At 39.3% G+C, this 24,269-nt stretch overlaps 1 protein-coding gene across 3 annotated transcripts in view; it reads right to left on the bottom strand.

Moving 5' to 3' along the window:
* Window positions 1–4,802: 4,802 nt before the first annotated feature.
* Window positions 4,803–24,269, bottom strand: part of LOC137648456 (uncharacterized) — a 71,937-nt gene continuing 52,470 nt past the window's right edge. For 2 of the 3 annotated variants that reach the window (XM_068381374.1, XM_068381373.1), the window contains exons 14-18: window positions 23,965–24,096; window positions 23,216–23,347; window positions 22,102–22,233; window positions 5,417–5,524; window positions 4,803–5,112 (exon numbers count right to left, since the gene is read on the bottom strand). In XM_068381374.1, coding sequence (XP_068237475.1) covers window positions 5,048–5,112; window positions 5,417–5,524; window positions 22,102–22,233; window positions 23,216–23,347; window positions 23,965–24,096 — 569 coding nt within the window. In that variant the 3' untranslated portion in view covers window positions 4,803–5,047. The remainder of the gene's footprint in view (window positions 5,113–5,416; window positions 5,525–22,101; window positions 22,234–23,215; window positions 23,348–23,964; window positions 24,097–24,269) is intronic. The other variant, XM_068381375.1, reaches the window with a different exon arrangement.

The following is a 24,269-nucleotide window of genomic DNA, read 5'->3' on the forward strand; positions in this document are numbered from 1 at the left end:
TGGTATGGTGCTTTCAGAAAGCTAGATTATTCTTACTGGGGTGTCCCAATATTATCCTTGTTACTGACCACCGTCCGCTAGTCAAAGTGTTTGGGGACAGAGAATTGAAAGACATTGCAAATCCTCGTTTGCTTCCATTAAAGGAAAAAACATTACAATACAGTTTCACAGTAAAATATATCCCTGGGAAGAAAAACTCAGCAGCCAATACTCTTTCGAGATATCCAGTAATCAGAAGCCCAATAAATGCGAGTGACCGTGAGATGGGGGAGGAAGTTGAGAGTTCATGCGTTGCAGCACTGATGACGTCGCTGAGTGATGACGTCATAACCCTCGACTGGAATTCTGTTAAAAGGGCTGCTGAAAGCGATGTGGAATATCAGCTGCTAAAGAGTATGGTAGCCGCAGGTTCTTAGCCGGTATCGAGAAATCTAGTCGACTCCAGCATAAAGCCGTATTTTAGTGTACGGGATCGACTTGGCATCGTGGACGAACTGGTGGTGTATTCATACGATGACGGGCACATACGTCTGGCAATACCTGTGTCACTACGAGACCAAGTTGTCTCTAACCTACACTCAGGCCACCAAAGTTCTGATTCAATGATTCGTAGGGCACGACAGGCTGTGTATTGGCCTGGGATGGAGGGTCAACTGAAACTCAAGAGGATGCAGTGCAGAACATGTGACGTCATCGCTCCGTCCCAACAAAGGGAACCGCTATTGCCTACCCCACCCCCTGAATATCTTTTTCAACAAACGGTCACGGATATATTTCAAATGTGTGGAAAACAATATCTGGTATATGCAGATAGGCTTACTGGTTGGCTGGAAATTGCCTTCTTTCCAAATGGTGCCACTTCTGCTAAGTTGATTCCCCTCTTCCGACGATACTTCATGCAGTGGGGCGCCCCGGAAGAAATCTCCCTCGATGGTGGCACCAATTTGGTAAGCACTGAGATGGCTAGTTTCCTACAGAAATGGGGGGTTAGGATGAGAATATCCTCAGCCCATTACCCCCAATCCAACGGAAGGGCAGAGGCAGCAGTACGTACAGCAAAGAGAACCATTCACGATAACACAAGAAACGACGGAAGCCTCGACACAGATAGTTTTGCAAGAGCCATTTTGCAATATAGAAATACGCCCCTAAGAGACATCGATAAATCGCCGGCACAGTTAGCCATGGGACGACAACTCAGGGACTCAGTCCCCATGATTAAAAGCTATCATAAGATAACATAACAGTGGGCAGACATTATGATAGACAGAGAGGAGAAGATGGGTAAACACCTGAGAAATGTCAAGTTCCGTCATGATTCTAGTGCAAAGAAACTCCGCCCCTTACAAGCGGGTACCACAGTAGCAGTGCAAAATTTTGTCTCTAAGGCCTGGGATCGTATTGCAAAAGTCGTTGAAATGAAAGGAGACCGCCAATATGTCATAAAACTAGATGGTAGTGGAAGAATATCAACGAGAAACAGAAAACATCTTCGGGAAATAAGAGTGCAGGATTTCCCCCCACCTACTCGTTCACTTTCCCCCGCTGACTCGTGTGCCAATCCCCAACCCAGAAGAGGGACCAGGAAAATAAATCCTCCGAGTTGGCATGAAGACTATATTTTATGATTTTTCAATTATGCACAATTTGATATTTTTTTTTTGTTCTGAATATGTGACCAGTTTGTAATAATTTGATAATTTCATGCAACTAAATGTCGTCTTACTTTGCAATGAGCACGTAATCGCGCTCCACTTATATGATTTGTGTTATCTTTTATATAACACCATTTTGTCATCAGTATGCCTTATACTTCTCTTGCTGTATGATTACTTGATAAACCCTCAATTTCATGAAAAATGTAATACATTTATTTTAGAGAGGGGATGTAGGATGTTTCCATACAATGCACTTTGAAAGTTATTTGTATTCCCGCCATAATCTATTAAAGGCGGGAGATATTGAATCTGGGGCAGTCTCGCTGGAGCAAGCGTGGCCTCAACATTGTTATTGCATTGCTGCTCACCATGTATTGAATTGTGAATACATAACTATTGCACATTGCTCGTGTATGAGTATACCCAACCTGCATACAGATATGAAATGAGCACTGAAATAATTTGACAGGTAATTCTTTAGGGTTATGAAAACTTTTGTTTATGACAAACTTTTATTCAGAAAGTCAACTAATAAAGTAGTAATCTAATGTAAGTACAGTATTAAGAACGAAGTTTTTTTTATCATGAAAATATTCAACCAGTGACAAAACCATCACTTGATTAATTCAATACACTATATATATATATATATATATATATATATATATATATATATATATATATATATATATGTGTGTGTGTGTGTGTGTATATATATATATATATATATATATATATATATATATGTGTGTGTGTGTGTGTGTATATATATATATATATATATATATATATATATATATATATATATGTGTGTGTGTGTGTGTGTGTGTTTGTGTGTGGTGTGTGTATGTACTGTATGGATGTATGTACAACAAAAACAAATGCAGAGGGGTTTAGTCCCCAGCTGGACAAAGACCTCAGACCTGTCAATTCATGTGTGTGGTTTGGTCATTTCTCATCCCCACGCTGCCCCAATGTAAACTGGTGATGATGGGAGATTTTAGTCTGATCACTCACAGCAAACCAACCTAAATGGGTGACCCTGACTGGTAGTCTACATCTTTGCTGATCATGGTGCTTTACCCCAACCATTTCATTACGTTAAGGTATCCCCATTTTAAATATATATATATATATATATATATATATATATATATATATATATATATATAATATATATATATATATATATATATATATATATATATATATATATATATATATATATATATATATATAATGATACTGCATTCTCCATTCTCATCAATCTCTGTCTTTCTTCTATTTATCTTCTTCCTAACCTCGTGTGATATTTCATGCATTCTGGTAAGCAAGCATTGCAAATCCTGTGGTGTTCTGCTAACAAGGACAGCATCATCAGTATACTCTAGGTCTGCTAAGTTCCTATCATTAATCCAGTCCAATACTTCTCCACCATCTCTGACTGTTCTATGCATTTCAAAATCCATCAGGAGGATAAACAACATAGGTGACAACACATTCCCTTAGAGTACTCTGCTGTTCACTGGAAATTCATTTGATTGATAAGACTCCATTAACATTAACTTTGCACTTGCTATGCTCATGAACAGACTTCATTAAATATACTTATTTAACACGAATTCCATAATAACGCAGGACTCTCCACAAAATTGGCCGATGTACTGTACACTATCAAAGACTTTTTCATAGTCCACAAATGCCATCAAAAGGGGATTTCTATATTCTACGCATTGCTGTATAACATGTCTCAAAATGAAAATTTGATCAGTGCAACTTCTACCTTTTCTAAATCCTTTTCCATCAAGCTTTTTCTCCAGTCTCTTTAGAATAAGCATGCTATATATTTTCGTAACAACTGGCGTAAGTGTTATGCCTCTGTAATTATTGCAATAAGTCAGGTCTCCTTTCTTTTGCTATTTTCACTAACACTCCTAATTCCCGTTCATCAGGTTTCACCTCTTCATGCCACATTCTACAAAATAATCTTGTGAGTAGCCTTTGAGTCACTTCATTTTTGGCCAGTATCATCTCGGCAGTTATTCCATCGTATCCCAGGGCTTTCCATCTCTTTAGTTTTTAACGATAGCTTCGACTTCAAACACACTGAATTCATTCATGAACACATCAAGGTCTTCATCAGCTTCAGGTATATCAATCAAATTATTCCCTTCATATCTCCCATTCATAACCTCACTAAAGTCTTCCATCCAACGTTGTCTTTCTTCATCTTCTGTTGCTATAACAGAACCAGCTCTCTTTTTTATGGGTATATGCTTCTTCTTCTCTTCCCCATTCGAGATTTCAGTTAGGATTAATGAGGTAGAATCATTCAAGTATTTAGGAACTATGATCTCTAATGCAGGGTCTTTAGAAAGCAAATCAGACAATGGCTAGGTTAAGTAAAATTTGGAAATCAAATCGCCTGAACTTGCATATAAAAATCAGACTATATATCAGTTTAGTGACATCGGTGTTATTCTATGGACATAAGTCATGGCATGACAATAAAGCAATCTCCAATAGATTTAGTAGATTTGAGAACAAAGCCCTTAGAAGGATATTGAGAGTTGGATGGCAGGACAGGATTAGAAATGAAACTATAAGAGAGATTACTCGAGTACCATATGTGAATGAGATCATGATGAGGGTTAGATAGAGATGGTTTGGGCATGCTCTTCGCACTCCCCAAGAGAGATTAGTTAACCAAACGTTCAGCTGGTCTCCACAAGGCACTAGAAGAGTTGGAAGACCCAGGCCAACATGGCTGAGGACTATGAAGCGCGAAGTAGGAAATGATGAATGGAGAAGTATTGAATTAAAAGCTCAAGATAGAGACGACTGGCGAAATCTAAGCGAGGCCCTATGCTTCAATAGGCGTAGGAGGTGATGATATATATATATATATATATATATATATATATATATATATATATATATATATATATATATATATATATATATATATATATATATATATATATATATATATATACCATCATCATCACCCCCTACGCCTATTGAAGCAAAGGGCCTCGCTTAGATTTCGCCAGTCTTCTGGTATATATATATATATATATATATATATATATATATATATATATATATATATATATATATATATATATATATATATATGGACTGTGTAGGCCTATTTAATAAAGATAGGTCAAGACTACTCTCAAGAAGTCGGTAAGAAAAATGACAATGAAGTAGAAAACTTACATGCTATAATATATTGGAATTTGATTTATTATATATAATAAAGTTTTAAGTTAAAAAACATCTTATAAACTAAAGAAAATTGTGTTTAATTAAAGATATAGCTTACAATAAAATAAAATTTCTTCTTTCCATTATGCGTTCTCACAAGAAGCGTTGCGTTATGACTAGTTATCGTCGAAGCGTCCATGGATTATGTTTATCACAATACGCCAGATGTCGAAGGGTTTGCCTGTAATAATATTGTTACTATTAATAATAATAATACAAATCATAATGTGCATAAGCTTTCACGGAATAATTAAAAGGAAACGGAACTTGTCTTCCACGATTCCACCAAACAGGATGAGAAGTAAAGCTTTAAGAAATATAGGCTAAACTGATGCTATGTCTTTCAAAATTTCAAACAATAAGTTCATCTGAGTATATGAATAGATAAAGCTATAACTGAATATCTAAGAAGGAATTTACTGCTGAGGGTCACAGTGCACAACGTTTTTAACTCTTTACAACATACAGAAAATTAATAAACTTACTTGAATTCGGAAGATTCGAACCTGTCAGTACTATATCGATAATTCTTGATCTATCAGTCGTAGCTTCGGGTCCGTCATCCTTGACAGTGACTGGTGAGTTATCTTTACCTGTCAATATCAAGATTAATATGTATTTTATATACTAAAGAGACTAAGTAAAACATTTAGCAATCATCTATAGAGGGAAAATTACGAGCAACCAAACGTAAACATTCTTTTCGTGTCTGGTTTGGCAAACTGTTAATTAAATATTTATTTTTTTCAGGCTGTTTATTTCGTACTTTATGATTTTAGTATCGTAACTCGCTGATTTCTCTATTTCCAATTTCCATATTGTTTAAAAGGGGGAAATGAAAAGGTAAGAATTAGTTGCAGGTCATGTCCTCAAATGTCTAGTTAATATTTATATCTAAATATCTATGATTTGTTTATAGTCTAATAATTAGATCATAAAAAATACATAGATTATTATTTCAGATTTAAGTTTGATGCACCTGAAGATGAAAAATAATATATATATATATATATATATATATATATATATATATATATATATATATATATATATATATATATATATATATATATATATATATATATATAATACAAACACACACACACACACACACACATATATATATATATATATATATATATATATATATATATATATATTATATCAGTTTGATGCACATGAAGATGAACAATGGATTTATTTCCGATATAAGTTTGATGCATACGAAGATGAACAATATCATCTCTAATATGTGCCTGATACTTCTTGATTATGACCAATAAAAAGAACTCTGATATAGGCCTAGTCTAAACACATGACGATATGCAACCCCCCCATATATATATATATATATATATATATATATATATATATATATATATATATATATATATATATATATATATATATATATATATCCAGAATTTGAAGCCAGATATCCAGATTTTTATCCTTAGCTTTACCAGAAAAATACAATCAGCCATCTGGCAACACTGGTGAAATTGGTCTTGTCTTTTGTCTAGTCTGTCATGACACTCTCGCGACGAATGTACGACTACTAGGTCTAGTTGAGAACTTGAGAGTTTAAGTTATCATTTCGCCTATCGGGTGTCACTGACTGATGCTGCAGCTCATTGCTTACTGTGTCTGGATTCTGGAATTTAGTTTACTCTGGAATTGTATGTCTGAGGTGTACCCTAACATCGGCTTTCTACTGTATAGAATACCAAGAATACAGTAGTTGAAAAGGCTAAGGGCATTTGCCAACTTGCTATGTAAGTAATTTCTGGTCGTTCATGTAACATTTATGATATCTTGGATGGCGTAATGTTTTGTAAATAAGAACATTACATCTTTAGATGGTTGTAAGGTATTACCAAGTAAAATACTCTAAAGCTTTTTTATCGTGTTTGTAATGGCTTAAAATGATAAGAATAAAACACCAGAAAAAAAAAGAATGAACGGCTATCAAATGTATATACTGTACCAATATACCCATGATAGTACATCTTGCTTCTTGCCTAATGTTAATACACCAATGGGTAGCTAAATGATATAGTGTAGGTAAATTTTCCTTACTGGAGGAGCCCTGTTGGGTATTATTATAGAACAACACGGGTAAAGTTTTACTAATAAAGTAAGGGGGTTTATATATAGATAAACTCGTTTAATTCGAAAATTACCTTCATTTCCGTCCCAAATAAAGGGTTATTAAGATATACCATAATATATCCTATGGTAATGAAGGCCACCCAGTGGGAACGGGTTTTGGGTTGGAAGTATACTGGTGAATCGATAAATAATGGTAAAACTAATCTTTTCTTCTCAATACATTGTTCGCTGGGATGCATAATAAATCCACGAAAATATACACAAAATATTGGCATCCTATGCCCTGAAATAATAATTTCACTCTTGTTTACACTTTACAAACCTCACGTACCATTGGTTCCAGTTTGTAAAGTGTCCTAAGAACGATTCGGAGTTATCTTTTAAGGAAAATCAGCACATTTTTCATTAAAACTCGACTTTGAAGATTGCTAAGACAAAAAATGACTCGTGTCAATCATAAGGTAAGGAGTTATTTGTGATTTATTTTTTATTTGTGACCTGGGTAGGGGGTTCTGGGGGTCTTCCTCCAGCTAGGTCTGTAACCTGGGAAGGGGGGTCCTGGGGCATACACCCGGCCATGACCTGGCAGAGGGGCCTGAGTTGCTTGCCCACTGGCTAGGTCTGTGATCTGGGAAGGGGTCCTGGGTGCTCGCCCCTTGTTAGGTCTGTGACCTGGAAACTTCCATGTTAGGTTAGGTAGGGTTATTAGGTTCTGTTGCCTTTTCAATTTCACGAAAGTGTTGAATAATTACGTTTTCCCCCGTTTTCTCCCACCCTAAGTCCCAGGTTCCCACCTGTGTCCGTCAGAAAGGAGGGGGATAACGGAAGAACGGTTTATTTGCGGTAGAATTAAAGGTAAAATTCGTTGAAAGCACAATATTTACTGTAGGAATAGTAGTTTTTCTATTGGAAGTGTATTTTGTATGGTTTTATAATTTTACCAGGTAGTGCATTGTGCATCTTATCAGATGATAATACACCATGGCACTCACAAAGTAACATCATGGGTAGATTCTCCTAACCTAACTTGAGGTGCTCTGTTGTGGGCAGTGCCATCATGGAACTGTAGGTACAGTATTACTGTATTTAAAGATTTTTCACCCACTGGGTCACCCACCCCATGAAATTTGCTTTTAGTTTTATTGTATGCGATCAATGCATACAATGCAACGTAGGTAGTAGGTTGGCCAGGGCACCAGCCGCCCGTTGAGATACTACCACTAGAGAGGTATTGGATCCTTTGACTGGCCAGAGCATAATGCATTGGATCCCTCTCTCTGGTTACGGCTTATTTTTTCTTTGCCCACACTTACACAGAATAGTCTGGCCTATTCTTTACATATTCTCGTCTTTCCTCATACACCTGACAACAATGAGATACTTAACGCTTCTTCACCCAAGGGGTTAATTACTGTACTGCAATTTGTTCTGTGTACTTCCTCTTGGTAAGGGTAGAAGAGACTCTTTAGGTATGGTAAGCAGCTCTTTTAGGAGAAGGACACTTCAAATTTAAACCATTGTTCTCTAGTCTTGGGTAGTGCCATAGCCTCTGCACCATGGTCTTCTACTGTCTTGGGTTAGAGTTCTCTTGCTTGAGGGTACACTCAGGCGCACTATTCTATCTTATTATTATTTTTTTCTTCTTCCTCTTGTTTTTTTTAAATGGTGTGTTGGGCAGGCTTAACAGAAGGGCCATGGATGCCTGGTGGTTTATCAAGAGGTTGTCTTTTCCTTTTTCTGATTCTTTTTCTTCTCAAAACCATCCTTACTGTCCTCCCTTCAGTTGAAGTGGCTATCCTGGAGGGTATTTAGCCTTGCATGGTGTATCGGCTCCTCCACGTTGACCAGTTTTTCCGACATTTTGCTATAGTCTATGGGTATCATCAATCGCCTTATTTATAATTCTGTACATATTGCTTTTGTTATAATTCTTGTTAATCTAGTTTTTAAGTATGATGTGTCTTTTTTATTTCAATTATTTCTTATGCTGTCGGGAGACATTGAGCGAAATCCGGGACCAGTACGTCCTAGATTTCGTCAATGTCGTCTTCTGTATTGCAATATTCGTGGTCTTCATGCAAATATCCAAGACCTTACAGTTGCGTCCAGACAGTATGATATTCTTTTGTGCTCAGAAACTTTTGTTTCTAATATGAGGCACTCATCTGAGCTCCTTATAACTGGTTTTAAGAAGCCAATTATGTTAAAACGTGATGCCATCCCTAGGGCCAGGGGAATGGGGGTGTATATTAGGACCGAGTACCCTGCTTCTCATAAGTCCTGCTATCAATGTGGATGTCATGAGATTTAGGTAATAAAAGTTTGTGGCAGGCATAACAACTTTTATTTGTGTTCTATCTATCGGAATCCAGACATGGATGATTCTATCTTCGATTGTCTTCTTACCATTATGGCTAAGATACAAGAAGATGATAGAAAGGCTTCTCTTGTCTTTGTTGGTGATTTTAATGCTCACTATAGGGAGTGGTTAAGTTCTATCTCTCCTACCGATCGCTATGGCTTAAGAGCTTTAGACTTTGCCTCTGAATCAGGTCTGGTAATTGCTTGGACCTCATATACACTGACTCCCCTGGCGTTATAACTAGTAAGGTTGGTTCTCCAGTCGGGACATCTGATCAAGCCTTGATTTCATTAGTAGTGAAGACTGAGCAGCCTGTCCCTGATATATCATACTCTTGTAAAATTTATATGAAATCCCAAGCAGACTGGAATGGGATTTTGCATGATCTTTTGTGCTTGAATTGGTCACAATTATATAGTAGTGTAGATCATGTTGTCCCTTTGAATGAGAATCTAGTCAACATAATTGATAGGCATATCCCTTCTCGTGTGCTAAGGTACCGAGTGAAGGACAAACCGTGGTTCAATGATGATTGTAGACGTGCTTATTTGGAGAAGCAGGAGGCCTATCACCTTTGGAAGGATAACAGATCAGATTTGACCTGGAACAACTATACTCAGCTTCGAGCTTTTGCTCAAAGAGTTTATGCCTCAACTGAAAAGGAGTACAATTTAACCATAAAAGAAACCCTTTCCGGTACAACTCAGGAACATAAATGGTGGTCTACCCTTAAATCTGCACTCTTTGGTGTAGATACAACAGTTCCTCCTTTACTTAAACCAGATGGCTCAGTCACTCACTGTCCAAAGGAAAAGGCAACCCTTTTGGCGGATGTTTTTGACAGTAAACAGAGTAATGAAAAACTTGAACTTCCTCATTCCTGTTTTCCTGAGGCTAAACTAACTAGTTTAGCTTTTCGATCTCGTGAGATTAAAGCTCTGTTGATGGACCTTGATGCTTATGGAGGTGTAGACCCAAATGGTATTTTCCTTTGTTTTTTTATAAAGACAGCAGATTTCTTAGCTTCAAAATTTGTCTGTTATTTTGCGCAAGTTAGCAAGAAGAGGAGCTTTTAGCACTTGTTGGAGAATTGGTAATGTTACTCCTCTATGTAAATGTGTTTGTGGTAGCTCAAGTCCGACTGATTACCGCCCAATTTCCATAACTCCCATATTATCTAAAGTTTTTGAACGTCTTCTGGCAAAACGTCCTAATAGTTTTACTGAAGGTAATCATCTATTCCCTAGTTTGCAATTTGGTTTTCGTAAAGCCCTTGGAGCATGTGATGCCCTTCTTACAATCTCCAATGCTGTACAGAAATCCCTTGATTGTGGTCAGGAATTTCGTATGATTGGCCTTGATTTTAGTGCTGCCTTTGATCGTGTTAATCATGAGGCCCTAGTTTTCAAACTCAAACAGTTGAGAGTGGGTGGGTCGTTTCTTAGCATTATTATTGATTTTTTAAGTAATAGATCTCAAAGAGTTGTTGTTGGGACCATAGGGAGTATAGGAATGTGATATCCGGTGTTCCATAGGGTAGTGTTCTTGGCCCATTACTTTTCATACTATATACACATGACATGTGGTTTGGCCTAGAAAACAAGCTTGTTGCATATGCAGATGATGTTACTCTTTTTGCATCAATTCCATCCTCTGAATGTAGATCTGGGGTTGGTGAATCCCTTAATAGAGATTTAGCTAAAATTAGTGCATGGTGCAAGTTATGGGGTATTGTATGCAGGTTGCTCCAGCGAGACTGCCCCAGATTCAATATCTCCCGCCTTTAATAGATTATGGCGGGAATACAAATAACTTTCAAAATGCATTACAGTATATGGAAACATCCTACAGGTATGAAGTTGAATCCTAACAAAACTCAATGTATGATTGTAAATAGGTCAAGGACGGTGGCTCCACAACATCCGGATCTCAGTATTGATAATGTTTCTTTAAATTTGTATGACTCTTTTAGAATTTTAGGTGTGATTCTCGACAGCAAATTTACTTTAGAGAAACACATTTGGTCTTTGTCTTCTTCAATTGCACAAAAAATTGGCTTATTGAGAAAGTCTTTTAAGATTTTCGGTGATCAATCTATTCAGAAGAAGTGTTTTAATTCTTTCATTCTACCTTGTTTCGATTATTGTTCTCCTGTCTGGTGTTTAGCTGCTGATTCTCATCTTAATTTGTTGGACAGAAACTTACGGTCTATTAAATTTCTTATTCCTGATCTAGATATTAATCTTTGGCACCATCGTTCAATTAGTTCGTTATGCATGTTGCATAAGATTTTTCATAACTCTGACCATCCTTTACATTCAGATCTCCCTGGACAATTCTATCCTGTTCGTAATACTAGGCAGGCAGTTAATTCTAATAGCCAGGCCTTCTCCATCATGAGGCTCAATACTAAACAGTATTCAAGAAGTTTTATTCCAGCTGTTACCAAGTTGGGGAATGATCCTCCTAATCGGGTAGTTGAATCAGTAGAACTTCAAAAGTTTAAAATTGGAGCAAATGTTTTTATGTTGACCAGGCTGACATGAGTCTTTTTATAGTTAATATATGACATATCTGTTTTTGACGTTGTTAATAGTTTATATAGGACATATCTGTTTTGACGCTGGTACTTTTTTTATAATGATATATTGTTAATTTATTCTCATCATTTATTTATTTCCTTATTTCCTTTCCTCACTGGGCTATTTTTCCCTGTTGGAGCCCTTGGGTTTATAGCATCTTGCTTTTCCAACTAGGGATGTAGCTTGGCTGGTAATAATAATAATAATGCTTATGGACCATTTTTAAAAAGTGTTTCACGCCAGATTTCGTACAACCTTGCACAGGGTCTGACAGGAAAGTTTTGCTGCCCCCGGCCATTCAAACTAGTGTCCGAGATGCTACATATTCAGTCCAATATTGTTTGGGGCTCTACATGGATGTACGGTGAGGTTGTCTAAAGTTTATTTCAGAAAAATGAAACTTGTTTCATTTTTCTTCGTGTATTGGCTTGTACAGTCTGGTACGTAGTCAGACCGAAATCGTGGGTAATTGGTCCAAAATTTTACTTATTCATCTGAAACTCATCTGAGGTTGTACACAGTTGGTTTTTCTGAACTGAGAACATCTCGAACTACAGGATATGCTTTTGGTTTGACCTCATAGCACTTTGTATGACTCCGGACTGTTTACGCATGACTACTGACTGGTTACACACGGCTGCACAGATTTCCCGGACGAGGTCATGCAGTCTCTCATAGTCACATGCTCACGGCGTCCACTGTGCGTTATAATGTAGACAATCTTGCACCTGAGCACCGTACCCCACTACTACTTCATACACAGTTACTGTTCTTTCCTCCCTCAATGTATCAATTCCTTGTTTTGATATTCTTTTGGACAAACCTAGAAAAGGTCATGAGTCACATTTGCCTTGTCTCTGAAAAATATTCAATTGAAAAGTAAATTACATAAAGAAAGAGAGAGAGAGAGAGAGAGAGAGAGAGAGAGAGAGAGAGAGAGAGAGAGAGAGAGAGAGAGAGAGAGTGTTATATGATATTCTTAGCATTAATACCATTAGGCTACTAAAAGGAAATGTCTTGTAATAAAATCATGCTGAATTTGAGTAGCTGATAGTGTGTGTTGCAGTACAGAAGGGAAAAAGGGAATAGTGTAAAGGCAGTCGGAAGATAGAAATAAATAGCAGATAATAGCAGGGGCAAAGGTACAAATGATGAGTTATGTTCATCAAGCTGTACGCAGCAGCCAGATGTTATCCATAATGAAATTTTGCATTTTAAATATGTAACTTCCCTGGTAGTTACATATATATAGCTTAATCCCGCCGATTCGTCGCGCGCACGGCAGAAATTCAAATTTCGCGGCAATCACCGACCAGGTGGTCATACCTGTGCGTCCTCTAACTAGGTAACCGGAACCATTCCCATAAGTCTTCAGAAATTCCCTGCCGTTGTTCGAGACAACATGTCGAAAATTTCCTCTACTTTGTTTGGGTTTGCTTAACTACAAATTGGTGAAGTACCCATTGCTGTGTTTATGATGGCTTTCGCTGATATTGGATAGGGAAATATATTTTTCCTTTCTTTTTCACACGAATAAGATAGTTTTTCATTGGTCCAACTTGGACAATTTAATTTAACTTGATTTTCAAGATAGATCCTCTGTTGTTAGATTTTGTGTGTAGGGCTGTCAAGACCAGCTTCCAAAAGCTGCTCTTGATCCCCACACAGTATGTATAAATGCAGAGGGCATGTGTGTATTTTTATTTTGGAATATGATCGCTATGTTCGTAAGCTTGAAATGGATAGGATCAAGGAATTTTCCCCCCTACTTTAAAAAACTAACGAACAACTCTTAGAGTTATGATGGTGGAAGGAAAAATACTATGACGTCACAATCTTGTGACGTAAACTCTTAGCAGGGCGAGATCTGAATGCCTTGAAGGAAATCAGTCCGCCATCGCTATGACGTCACAATCATGTGACGTAAACTACGTAGTATGACTTGCAAGTATGTAAATTCTTTTCTTTTTCTTGCAAGAAATGTAAAAATAATTACTAAGCATAAGTATTTTAATTTTTATAATGTAGGGAAATATATTATTTTTAAGTAAATATTTGTCCTATTAGTATACTTCCTTTAGTTTATCATTGATTTACATAGAGATTTTACTAGCGTACAGTCAATTTACGCTACGTAGTACTCTTGACGATCGTTACAGTTTCACAATACTTTGTATCGTGATTTAATATTTCAATATTGAGAATACTGATATTAATCGTATAGCCTATTGTATTTTATTCTAGTCCTTGGCGAAAGAATATAATCTCTCGCAACGGGCAGGTCTAATTATGTTCTGATGTGAAATAGTTAAAAGTGCTAGTGTTCAGTGGCACGCAAACATGACGCAGTGCAGTGGAGAGTACGGCTGCTCGGACCTGTCGTTCTCCTAGCCCTGACCTCTTCCATGCTTCCCAACCCCTGCGAGAAGGAAAGTCAACAGGCAAAGGGAGGCGAGAGGCGTTAGCTCCCGAGTAGTCGTCCCCTCGAGTGTACCTGTTGACGCTTCCCAGGTCGCTTGCCCTCGCCATTGGAAAGGCGAGGTAAAAGTGTTATCCTCGCCGTCAGTTGACGCAGCTCCCAGACAAGGCTGGCGTTTTACGTTTTTCCCTTCCTACTAGACAAGAAGAGAGTTGCTCGTCATGGATCTGAGCGTCGAGATCGCGATCGTCATGGTACCGAGCACGGTCCTGCAGCAAGGACGCACGCGAGCTGCAGCGCTCATGGACGCTCCCTCGCAGCGATCTGGACGCGTTACAGGAGGCGGCAAGGATCTTGACGCTCCTTCACAGCATGCTGGACGCATGCAGCTTGCGGGACGCATGCAGCTTGCGGGAAGCATGCGGGACGCACGCGAGCAGGATGCTTCCCCGCAGCATGCTGGACGGATGCAGCTTACTGGACGCATGCGAGCGGGACGCTTCCCCGCGTCAAGATCGCTAACATAGTTCCTAGCGCGGTCTCGCGGCAAGGACGCACACGAGCTGCAGTTCTCATGGATGCTCCCTCGTAGCGATCTGGACACGTTACAGGAGGCTGCAAGGATCTTGATGCTCCCTCACAGCATGCTGGACACACGCGAGCAGGACGCTTCCCCACGTCAAGATCGCGAATGTCATAGAGCAGGCTCACCGCAGCAGCATGCCTGTCAGAGTTTCAACGGTCCATTACGTCTCTGTTGACGTTTACAAGTCACAAACAGAGGAAGCTCGCAACAGCAGCATGCTGGACGCATGCATGACACTCCTTCGCAGCATGCTGGACGTACGCATGACGCTCCCTCGCAGCATGCTGGACGCAGGCATGACGCTCCCTCGCAGCATGCTGGACGCAGGCATGACGCACGCAAGCGTGATGGTCCCTCGCAGCATGCAGGACGCACGCAAGCGTGACGCTTCCTCGCAGCAGACTGGACGCACGCATGACACTCCCTTGCAACATGCTGGACGCAAGCAGGCAAGACGAGGCATGTGTTTTCTCCCACTCGTTCTCCATCGGAGATTGCTAACCCTTTAGAGGAGATCTCAGAGGAGGAAACGCAGAAAAGTCTTCATGCAGCAGATCTTAAAAGATTACTTGCAGTTCTGGCGGACTTTTCAGACAATCTAAAAACTCAAAGACGTACTAAGTACTTTTGAAAAGGGCGAGTGATAACACAACCCTTACAGGCTGTACCTCAAAGCCCGCCCTCGCAGTTTTTGAAGGGTAGACCCCAGGAATCTTCCTCTTTCAAGGAAACAATGTTAGCCAGATCGGTCTAGAGGGCTTTTTCGACTCTGAACGGTTGGATTCTCAAGAGAAGGAACAAGAACACAACCTTTTCCTTCCCCCCTACGAGATTGGCTTTTAGATCCAGTGTGTGGTACGAGACTAGGGAGTTTCTCGGTTTGGAAGTTCCTTCCTCCTCTCAGGGAGACTTCTCCAACTCGTTGACGCCTCGCATAGATCAGCCATGACTAAGGCTAAGGTGATGTGGTCCACGTCGGAGATGGGATCACCTGCTGAAGGGCATCTTCAGAACAATCGAGGTCTTCAGCTTGATGGACTGGACTCTAGGAGTCCTCACAGATGTCACAGACGATAAGAATGAGATGCAGATGCACCTTTTTGCCTGGCTCGATAAAGCCGTGAGGGACGGGTCGGTCGAACTCACACCCCTTTTTCTCAGCAGGTATTATTAAGAAGGACCTATGCTGTTTCTTTCCTGTCGTCAGGATTGACTCTCGCTCAGAGAGCAGAGCTCTTGTATGCTCCCTTGACCAAATACCTCTTCCCTTCAGAGCTAGTGAAGGACTTATCGGCAGCTCTTACGCACAAGCAACGCAAGATCTGATTACAAGGACTGCGAGGAAAATTCTTCCGGCTAACTTTTTAGCCAGGAAGGAGAAGGAAGCTCCTCCCACGCGTCAGCCCTTTCATGGGAGAGCCTTTCTAGAAGAGGACAGAGAATGGCTGCTGGAGGGCAACCTCGTAACCCCAAACAGCAACCGAAACCCAAAAAGTGAACTCAATCTCCAGACACAAGTATCCCACTACTGGCAGCAGCTCTTCAAGAGCAGGTAAACCAGATGCAGTCAAAAGCAGGAATAGAAGTGGTAGAAGAGGGATTCTACAACAGACTTTTTCTGGCACCCAAGAACTCGGGGAATTGGAGACCCGTTCTGGACGCAAGTCCACTGAACTAGTGAGTGAGCAAAGTCAAGTTTGCTATGGAAATATCTGCTTCAGTCCTAGCAGACACCCGACTAGGTGACTGGATGGTGTCAATAGAAGGGCGCGGTTTTTTTTTGTCTCAATTCACCCGAACTACAGGAAATATCTGAAATTTGTACATCACGCTACAACTTTTTAGTTCAGAGCACTTTTGTTTTGGACTAAGCACGGTCCCTTACGTTTTCACACGAGGGGTATCGAACGTGGCTCTCTGGTTACATCTGGAAGGGGTACGAATTTCGATGTACCTGGATGACTGGCTAATCAGAGCCAGGTTGTAGGAAAGTGTCTGGAGGATCTACAAGTGACTACATCTACGTTCACTTCATTTCCATCGGTCTAGTTATTGGACAAGAGACCAAGACCTAGAGACGTGGATTCCGATCCCTCTGGGAATCAGGAATCAGCGGAGTTGGGTGTACTACCCCAACAAGTTACTAGAAGGCTTCGAACTTCATCAGAAGAACCCCGACTCAGTGTTGTATTCAGACGCATCAGACGTGGGGGGGGGGATACAACACTGGGGAAGGGCAAGATCTCTGGTCTATGGGAAGACCATCAGAAGAAATGGCACATAAACGTGAAGGAACTGGTGGCCATTCTTCTAGCGCCTATACACTTCCAGGAGGAGGTCCAAAACAAGTTAGTCAAGGTCAACGCAGACAACACCACAGCGTTGGCCTACATCAGAAAGCAGGGAGGCACTCATTTGGATTCCCATAACGAGGCAGCAAGATCTCCTGCTGTGGGCAAAAGCGAACAATATATCTCTGATAACCCGCTTCATAGAGGGAGAGAAGAATGTCAGAGCGGATCTTCTCAGTAGTGGAAGATAGGCTCTCACGACAGAATAGACCCTGCTTCACGAGGTGTGCAGCAGGCTTTGGAATCTGTGGGGAGAACCGTCAATAGACCTCTTTGCGATGCAGAGAACAGGAGGTTACCTGTTTACTGCTTTCCAGTCCCAGACCAGGAAGCAGTAGCAGTGGACACCTTCTTCATGGAGTGGGAAGGACTAGACACGTATGCCTTTCCCTCCACTCAGGATCCTAGACAGTCATGAAGAAGTTCAGGGAGTCGAACAACGCCCGCATGAACATGATAGCTCTGTTTTGGGGCCCATGAGACCCTGGATCACAGAAGTGATAGAGTGGCTAGTTGACATCTCCAGGTCGTTATCCTGTCGGAACGATCTTCTCAGACAGGCACATATAGAGAGATTCCTTCAAATCTCCTCGCTCACTCTCATCTAACTGCCTCTTGACTATCGGAAAAACTAGCAAGAGCGAAGGGCTTTTCGAGGAAAGCTACAAGAGCAATTGGGGGAGGGAGGAGAACACCCACAATGAAGGTGTACCAATCTAGTGGGACGTGTTCTGAGAATGGTGCAGAGTTAATAACATTTCCTCTGCCAATACCTCTCTAACTCAATTGGCAGATTTTCTACTACATTTAACAACACAAAGAAACTAGCTGTATCAACCATCAAGGGATACCGCAGCATACTAGCCTCCGTCTTCCGTCACAGACATATCGACGTGTCAGGAGTCAAGGATCTCTCGGACCTTATAGGATCCTTTGAGACCGCTTAGAGGAAGGACAACCCAACCCCATCTTGGAGTTTGGATGTAGTCCTGATGTTTTTAACCTCGAGCAGGTTTGAAAGGATGGAAGGATCTTACTAAGAAGAGCCTATTCCTGGTTGCGTTGGCGACAGCCAAGATAATAGAAGAATTGCAAGCCATTAGCAAAAAGATGGGCTTCAATGGAGAGAATGCAATCTGCTTTCTACGACAAGGTTTTCTCCCCAAGAACGAGAATCCTTCGCAACCATGGCCCAGATCCTTAACCATTCCAGGGTTATCTCATTTAGTAGGACGGGAAAAGGAGAGAGACCTTTGTCCGGTAAGAGCCCTAAAAGATTTTATCTGCAGAGCACCAGAAACCTGAGAGGACAGGCAGATAACCTCTGGTGCTCGGTAAAGAAGCCTTCGCTACCCTTGTCAAAGAATGCACTGGCGTTCTTTATCAAGGATTTAATAAGGGAAGCTCACCAGAGTTGTGACGAGAAAAGCTTCCCATTCCTCAAAGTCAAAGCACGCGAAGTAAAAGCTGTGGCAACTTCGATGGCTTATAGACACAGCAAGTCTATAAAACGATTTTGGAAGCGATATTCTGGCAAAGCAAATCAATCTTCGCAGATTGTTACCTGAATAGGTACAGACCCAATATGAGGATTGTTGTTTCCTGGGTCCGTACGTTGCCTCCGGCGCCATACTTGGAGAAGGTACTATTGCCTCTAACCTATAACCTTGTTTTTACCCTTACCTTTTCCTGAACTTGTTCTCATAGGTCGTCTGTAAAGGTTGTTGCAACCTTCCACGACCTGGGATGCAAGTCTAGGTTAGGTTTTATGGAAGGTGTTTTTTAGTGTGTTAATGAGTCAGGTGGTCAGATCATTGTCCATGGCTATGCCAGGATGGCAAGGTTGGTGGTCTAGTCATGTTAAGGTCAAGGACCATGTGACAGCCCCCTGAGTGGATCGCTGGGTCTCTCAAGGAATGCAGGCAAATGAGGCATAAAAACCTATGAAGCCAGGTTCCTTATCAGGTATGCCAGGATAGCAAGGGTGGAGGTCTAGCCACGTTAAGGTCGAGGACCTTGTGGCAGCCCCACAGAGACTTTTACAGCCCCCTGGGTGGATCGCTGAGTCTCTTAAGGAATGCAGGCAATGAGATGAGGCAGGATAACTATGAAGCCATCTTCCTTATCAGGTACGAACCAGATTATTGGTACAGCTAATTTGTAGCTATTGATAATTATACGAATTCCCGATGGGGTTGAGGTTTTCTAACCTGCCACCAATGGTGTCAATCAGCTATATATATGTAACTACTGTACCAGAGAAGTTACATATTTAAAAATTATATTTTCATTTTAAAATAAATTTTTAAATATACTTACCTGGTAGTTACATATATAAAAGGTCCCTCCCTCCTCCCCTCTGAAAACATGGGCATGGAATTTCTGAGGACTTATGGGAATGGTTCTGGTTACCTAGTTAGAGGGCGCACAGGTATGACCACCTGGCCACCTGGTCGGCGATTGCCGCGAAATTTTAATTTCTGCCGTGCGCGATGAATCGGCTGGATTAAGCTATATATATGTAACAACCAGTTAAGTATATTTAAAAATTTATTTTAAAATAGAAATATCCTATTTATCCGGTGACAGTTCGTTGTCTACCCGCAGTAGTATGCCATCAAATGTAACATTCGAGACCTCTGTGCTGACCATGTGTAATGTACAACATCACTCCGTTGTGCTTCCTCACTGATACGATACATACAAGCCTGTGTATGGACCCAATACGCAGTCAGTGCATCACCGGTATGCTAACTCTCTGCCACCATACAAACTGTTGATTAGGGAATTCTTTATAAATCCACTAGATTTTTTTTTTTTTTTTTTTTTTTTTTAATGAACTTAGCCCATGTACAGCTACGTACTGGCATCTGCAGTCATTCACAGCTGTACAGCTAGTGCGAGATCCCTCCACCATCTGGTATGAAATTCCCATAAGATATTCTAACTCGGCATTACTGTATAGTATATAGATTATATATTTAATACTAATAGAGTTAGATATGGTTTATTGAAGTCAGATACTTTTTTTTATTATTGAGGGTGACAGGAGTGGAATTGCTTATAGCTCTTCAGAACAGTGAAAGGACTAAAAGCTTACAAAGATTAGTAACATTTTCGTTCAGTCTTGTTAACGCTTCAGTCATAGCTTTTGTTAGGATGACCCTGCCAGAGTTGGGTAAGATATCTGTACCTACGATATCAAGGTTAACGGAAGAACCAAGGAAAACATTGCCGACATGTACTGTACATTCAATTCTAAACATTCTTTTCATATCGCATCCAACTATTTGGTTCAGCAGTTTCTCTCAAGCACATTTTGCCTCAATTTCTTTTGTCTCGGATATGTTTTGCTTCAATTTCTATCTGGTTTATGTTTTCATCTGTACCAATTGCTCATGATTTCTTGGTAATTTTCCTGCTGGTCTTCTTCCTGCTATTTAAATTTCTACCATTATTTCCAACAAACTAGCTTACTTGTCAACCATTCTTATCACTGGTCCAAATAATTTCAGTGGTTAAGATATCAAAACCCAATGTTTATTGCCAACAGAATGGGTTCATCAAAGTTACAGATTTTAGATGTTGAATTTTTAGGTCATGGATTTGACACATTGTCTTTCAACTAGAATAATGTGTGATACATATTTCTAGGCTCTTGTTTTTTGGAATGGAATTAATAGCGAATACAGTAGAAATTAAACACTATTGCAAGATGCCAATTACTCTTCAGAATGTTTAAAGCAGAGAGGAATATTACTTGAATCAGAAATGTAGGCAATTTGTTTGACCTTGTTGGCCATGCCTCTACTTGTGTAACAGAATCGGTACTTATTCATTTTCCGTTATTCCTACACCCAGTTTGTGTGCTTCCCTGGCTTTGATAAAATATATTTACCTCCCAATATGAAGACTAGTGTGTATTTTAAACCATAAAGAGACCTTGGTAAACATATACCAACATTCTGTAGGCTATAGTGGAACTTTCAAACATCCAATTGTAAAATAATTTAGTTAGGTACTTGCATACCTACTGTAAGAGCTATATTTTTTCTGGTCCTGTCGCATGATTTAAAAGCCCTGCTACCCTGCAAGTCCTACGAAACATTTTTTCATATACATCTTTCAGTATTTAGAGAATCCTATAGCTTTATCCATGCAAATTGTCAAATCCACGCTATTGTATAATTTCGAGAACAAAAATTTACAGGCTTCTGCTCGAAAGTTTGTAAATCATCAGTTCTTCTGATATCAAATGAGACCTTATTATACAAACTTGTGGCTGCATATTTGAAAGGTCTAGAACCCACAGTGAGGGTGCATCTCGGCTCAGTATCTTATCATTTAATCTAGCTTTAATAGGCACCATTAATTTATTCTAGCTTTAATAGGCACCAATGATTTATTCTAACTTTAATAAGCACTAATAATTTATTCTATCTTTTGATAGGCACCAATAATTTATTCAAGCTTTAATATGCGACTTTTGAAGTTAAATAAGTACAGGGGTAATCTTAAAGCAACTTTTGAAGTTCAATAAGTGTAGGGGTAATCTATTCTTGGGGATGGAACACCATTTATCAGTCTTCTGTTAATTTTGTTTTGTAACTTTTTAAGTTTTACTTTGGGTAAGTTGTAATCAGTTTTGGTAATAACACAATTAATGACTTATTAAGTTTTTTAACAGAACATTTATCCATATATTTCTCTATCAAAGCCTATAGCTTTCAGAATGAATTTAAAAAAAATTGAACTTACTGGAATCAGGAATATTTCTATTTGATCCTGTTGGCACTGCCGCATCTGGTATATCAAAATTAGAGCGTATTCCAGTTCCAATTGCTGTGGATTCCATTTCTTCTTCAACATGGTCTGGTAAGCCATCTCTACCTGCCAATTTGAAGATTAGCATTTATTTCTTTTTTAAAGAGGAGACACTGAAGTAAATATTTGCCAACATTCTGTATAGTGGAAATTACAAGCAGTTACAGCGACCTTGAACATTCTTTTCGCATCTTGTCCAGCTATCCGGTTAAGCAATCTCTCTTGATCACATTTTGCCTCAAAGTGTTCTGTTTAGATCACATTCTTCCTCAATAGCTAACATCTCGGCATGTTTTGCCTAAATTTCTATTTATTTTCAGTGACATTTTCTATAATCTTCCAAATATTTTCCTCCCTACCTTTGTTTTGTTGCCTCCATTTCTACTTTTTATGCAAGACTAACTTCTTGTTGACCATTTTTAAAACCACAAGTCCAAACCTTGTAAGGGATTATGATCTAAAACCCATTTGTTAATGGAATAGCTTTCAACAGAAATACAGACATTTGATGTTGGGTTATCAGGACTCGACAGACTTAGGGTTTGATGCAAGATTTGGGCACATACTTTGAATTGGGCTTATTTGCAAATAGAAGATGTATACTTTAACCAGTCAAGATATCTAATTACTACTGAGGTTAACTCTGGCTAAACTTCTACTGTTTCTTAGGAATGTGTTAAATACATTAAACTTACTGGAATGTGGAAGATTTTTGCTAGGGCCAGGCAATACTGCTGTTACTGTTGCAAGTGAATCAATACTTATTGCTGTTCCAGCAGTTGTGACACCCAGTTTTCTGTGCTTGACTGGCTTTTGTGAGATATCTGTACCCGCCAATATGAAGATTTTCTAGTATTTTCAGTAGTGGTGAGACCTAAGTGAACATCTTTCAACATTCTGTATACTGAGTGGAAATTACAACATTCAGCTGTACCAATAGAAGCAGATATGCTTTAGTCAAGGAAGATATATAATTACTACTGAAGTAGACTGGTTCATAATGCCTACAGCTCTTCAGAATAAATAGATAAAAGGAATGTAAGCTTACTTGAATCAGAAAAGTTTTTGTTTGATCCTGCTGATGCTGCTGCATCTGATGTATCTAAGTCAGAGTGTATTCCTGTTCTATTTGTTGTGGGTTCCAGTTCATCCTCGACAGGTTGTGGTGAGTTATCTCCACCTGTCAATATCAAGATTAGCATATTTTTTTTCATAGCGAAGTGATTGAGATAATTATGTGCAAACACTGTATAATGGAAATTAAAAGCAAGTACAACCAACCTCAAACATTATTTTCGTATCTTGTCCAGCTATCTGGTTTAGCTAAATGTCTCAAGCACATTTTTCCTCTAGGGTTTCAGCCTTGGCATGTTTTGCCTAAATTTCTGTCCTCTCACTTTTCCCGTGTACCCTTTTTTTTTTGTCGACCCCCTAAGCATTGTTCTCCTTAACTTCATCTTATTACCTCCATTTCTATTATTTATCAGACAATTCTTTTCAACCATTTTTATTACAAGTCCAAACCATTTTGTGGTTATTATCTAAAAAGCGATTTTTAATGAAATAGCTTTCGACAGAAGGACAGACTTTAGATGATGGGTTTTCAGGACTCGATGCAAAGTATTGCCTCTCAAGAGACTTAGGGTGTGATGCAAGTTCTGGTCGCTGATTTTTTTTATTTGGGCTTACTAGTAAATAGAAGCTATCTGCTTTAACCAGTTAAGACACCTTATTACTACTGAGATTAGCTCTAAACTTCGACTGCTGTTGGTAAACTATGAAATTTAATAAACTTACTGGAAAGTGAAAGATTTCTGTTCGCCCCTGGCAGTGCTGGTGGTAATGGTGTAAGTGACTCTGTACTTATTCCTGTTCCATTATTCATGACATCTACTTCATCCTCTGCAGGGTTTTGTAAGACATCTGTACCTACCAATATAAAGATTAACATATATTGTTAATATAGGAATGTCTCTGGTGCATAGATACCAACATCATGTAGATTAGAAATTGCAAAAAAAAAAAAAAATTTAAACTCTTATAAGCTGATATGCTTGTAAATACTACTGAAATTGGCAGGGGCACTGTGTCTATAACTCTTC

The sequence above is a fragment of the Palaemon carinicauda genome, chromosome 10, assembly GCF_036898095.1.
Source record: "Palaemon carinicauda isolate YSFRI2023 chromosome 10, ASM3689809v2, whole genome shotgun sequence".
In the NCBI taxonomy this organism is placed as follows: Eukaryota; Metazoa; Arthropoda; class Malacostraca; order Decapoda; family Palaemonidae; genus Palaemon; species Palaemon carinicauda.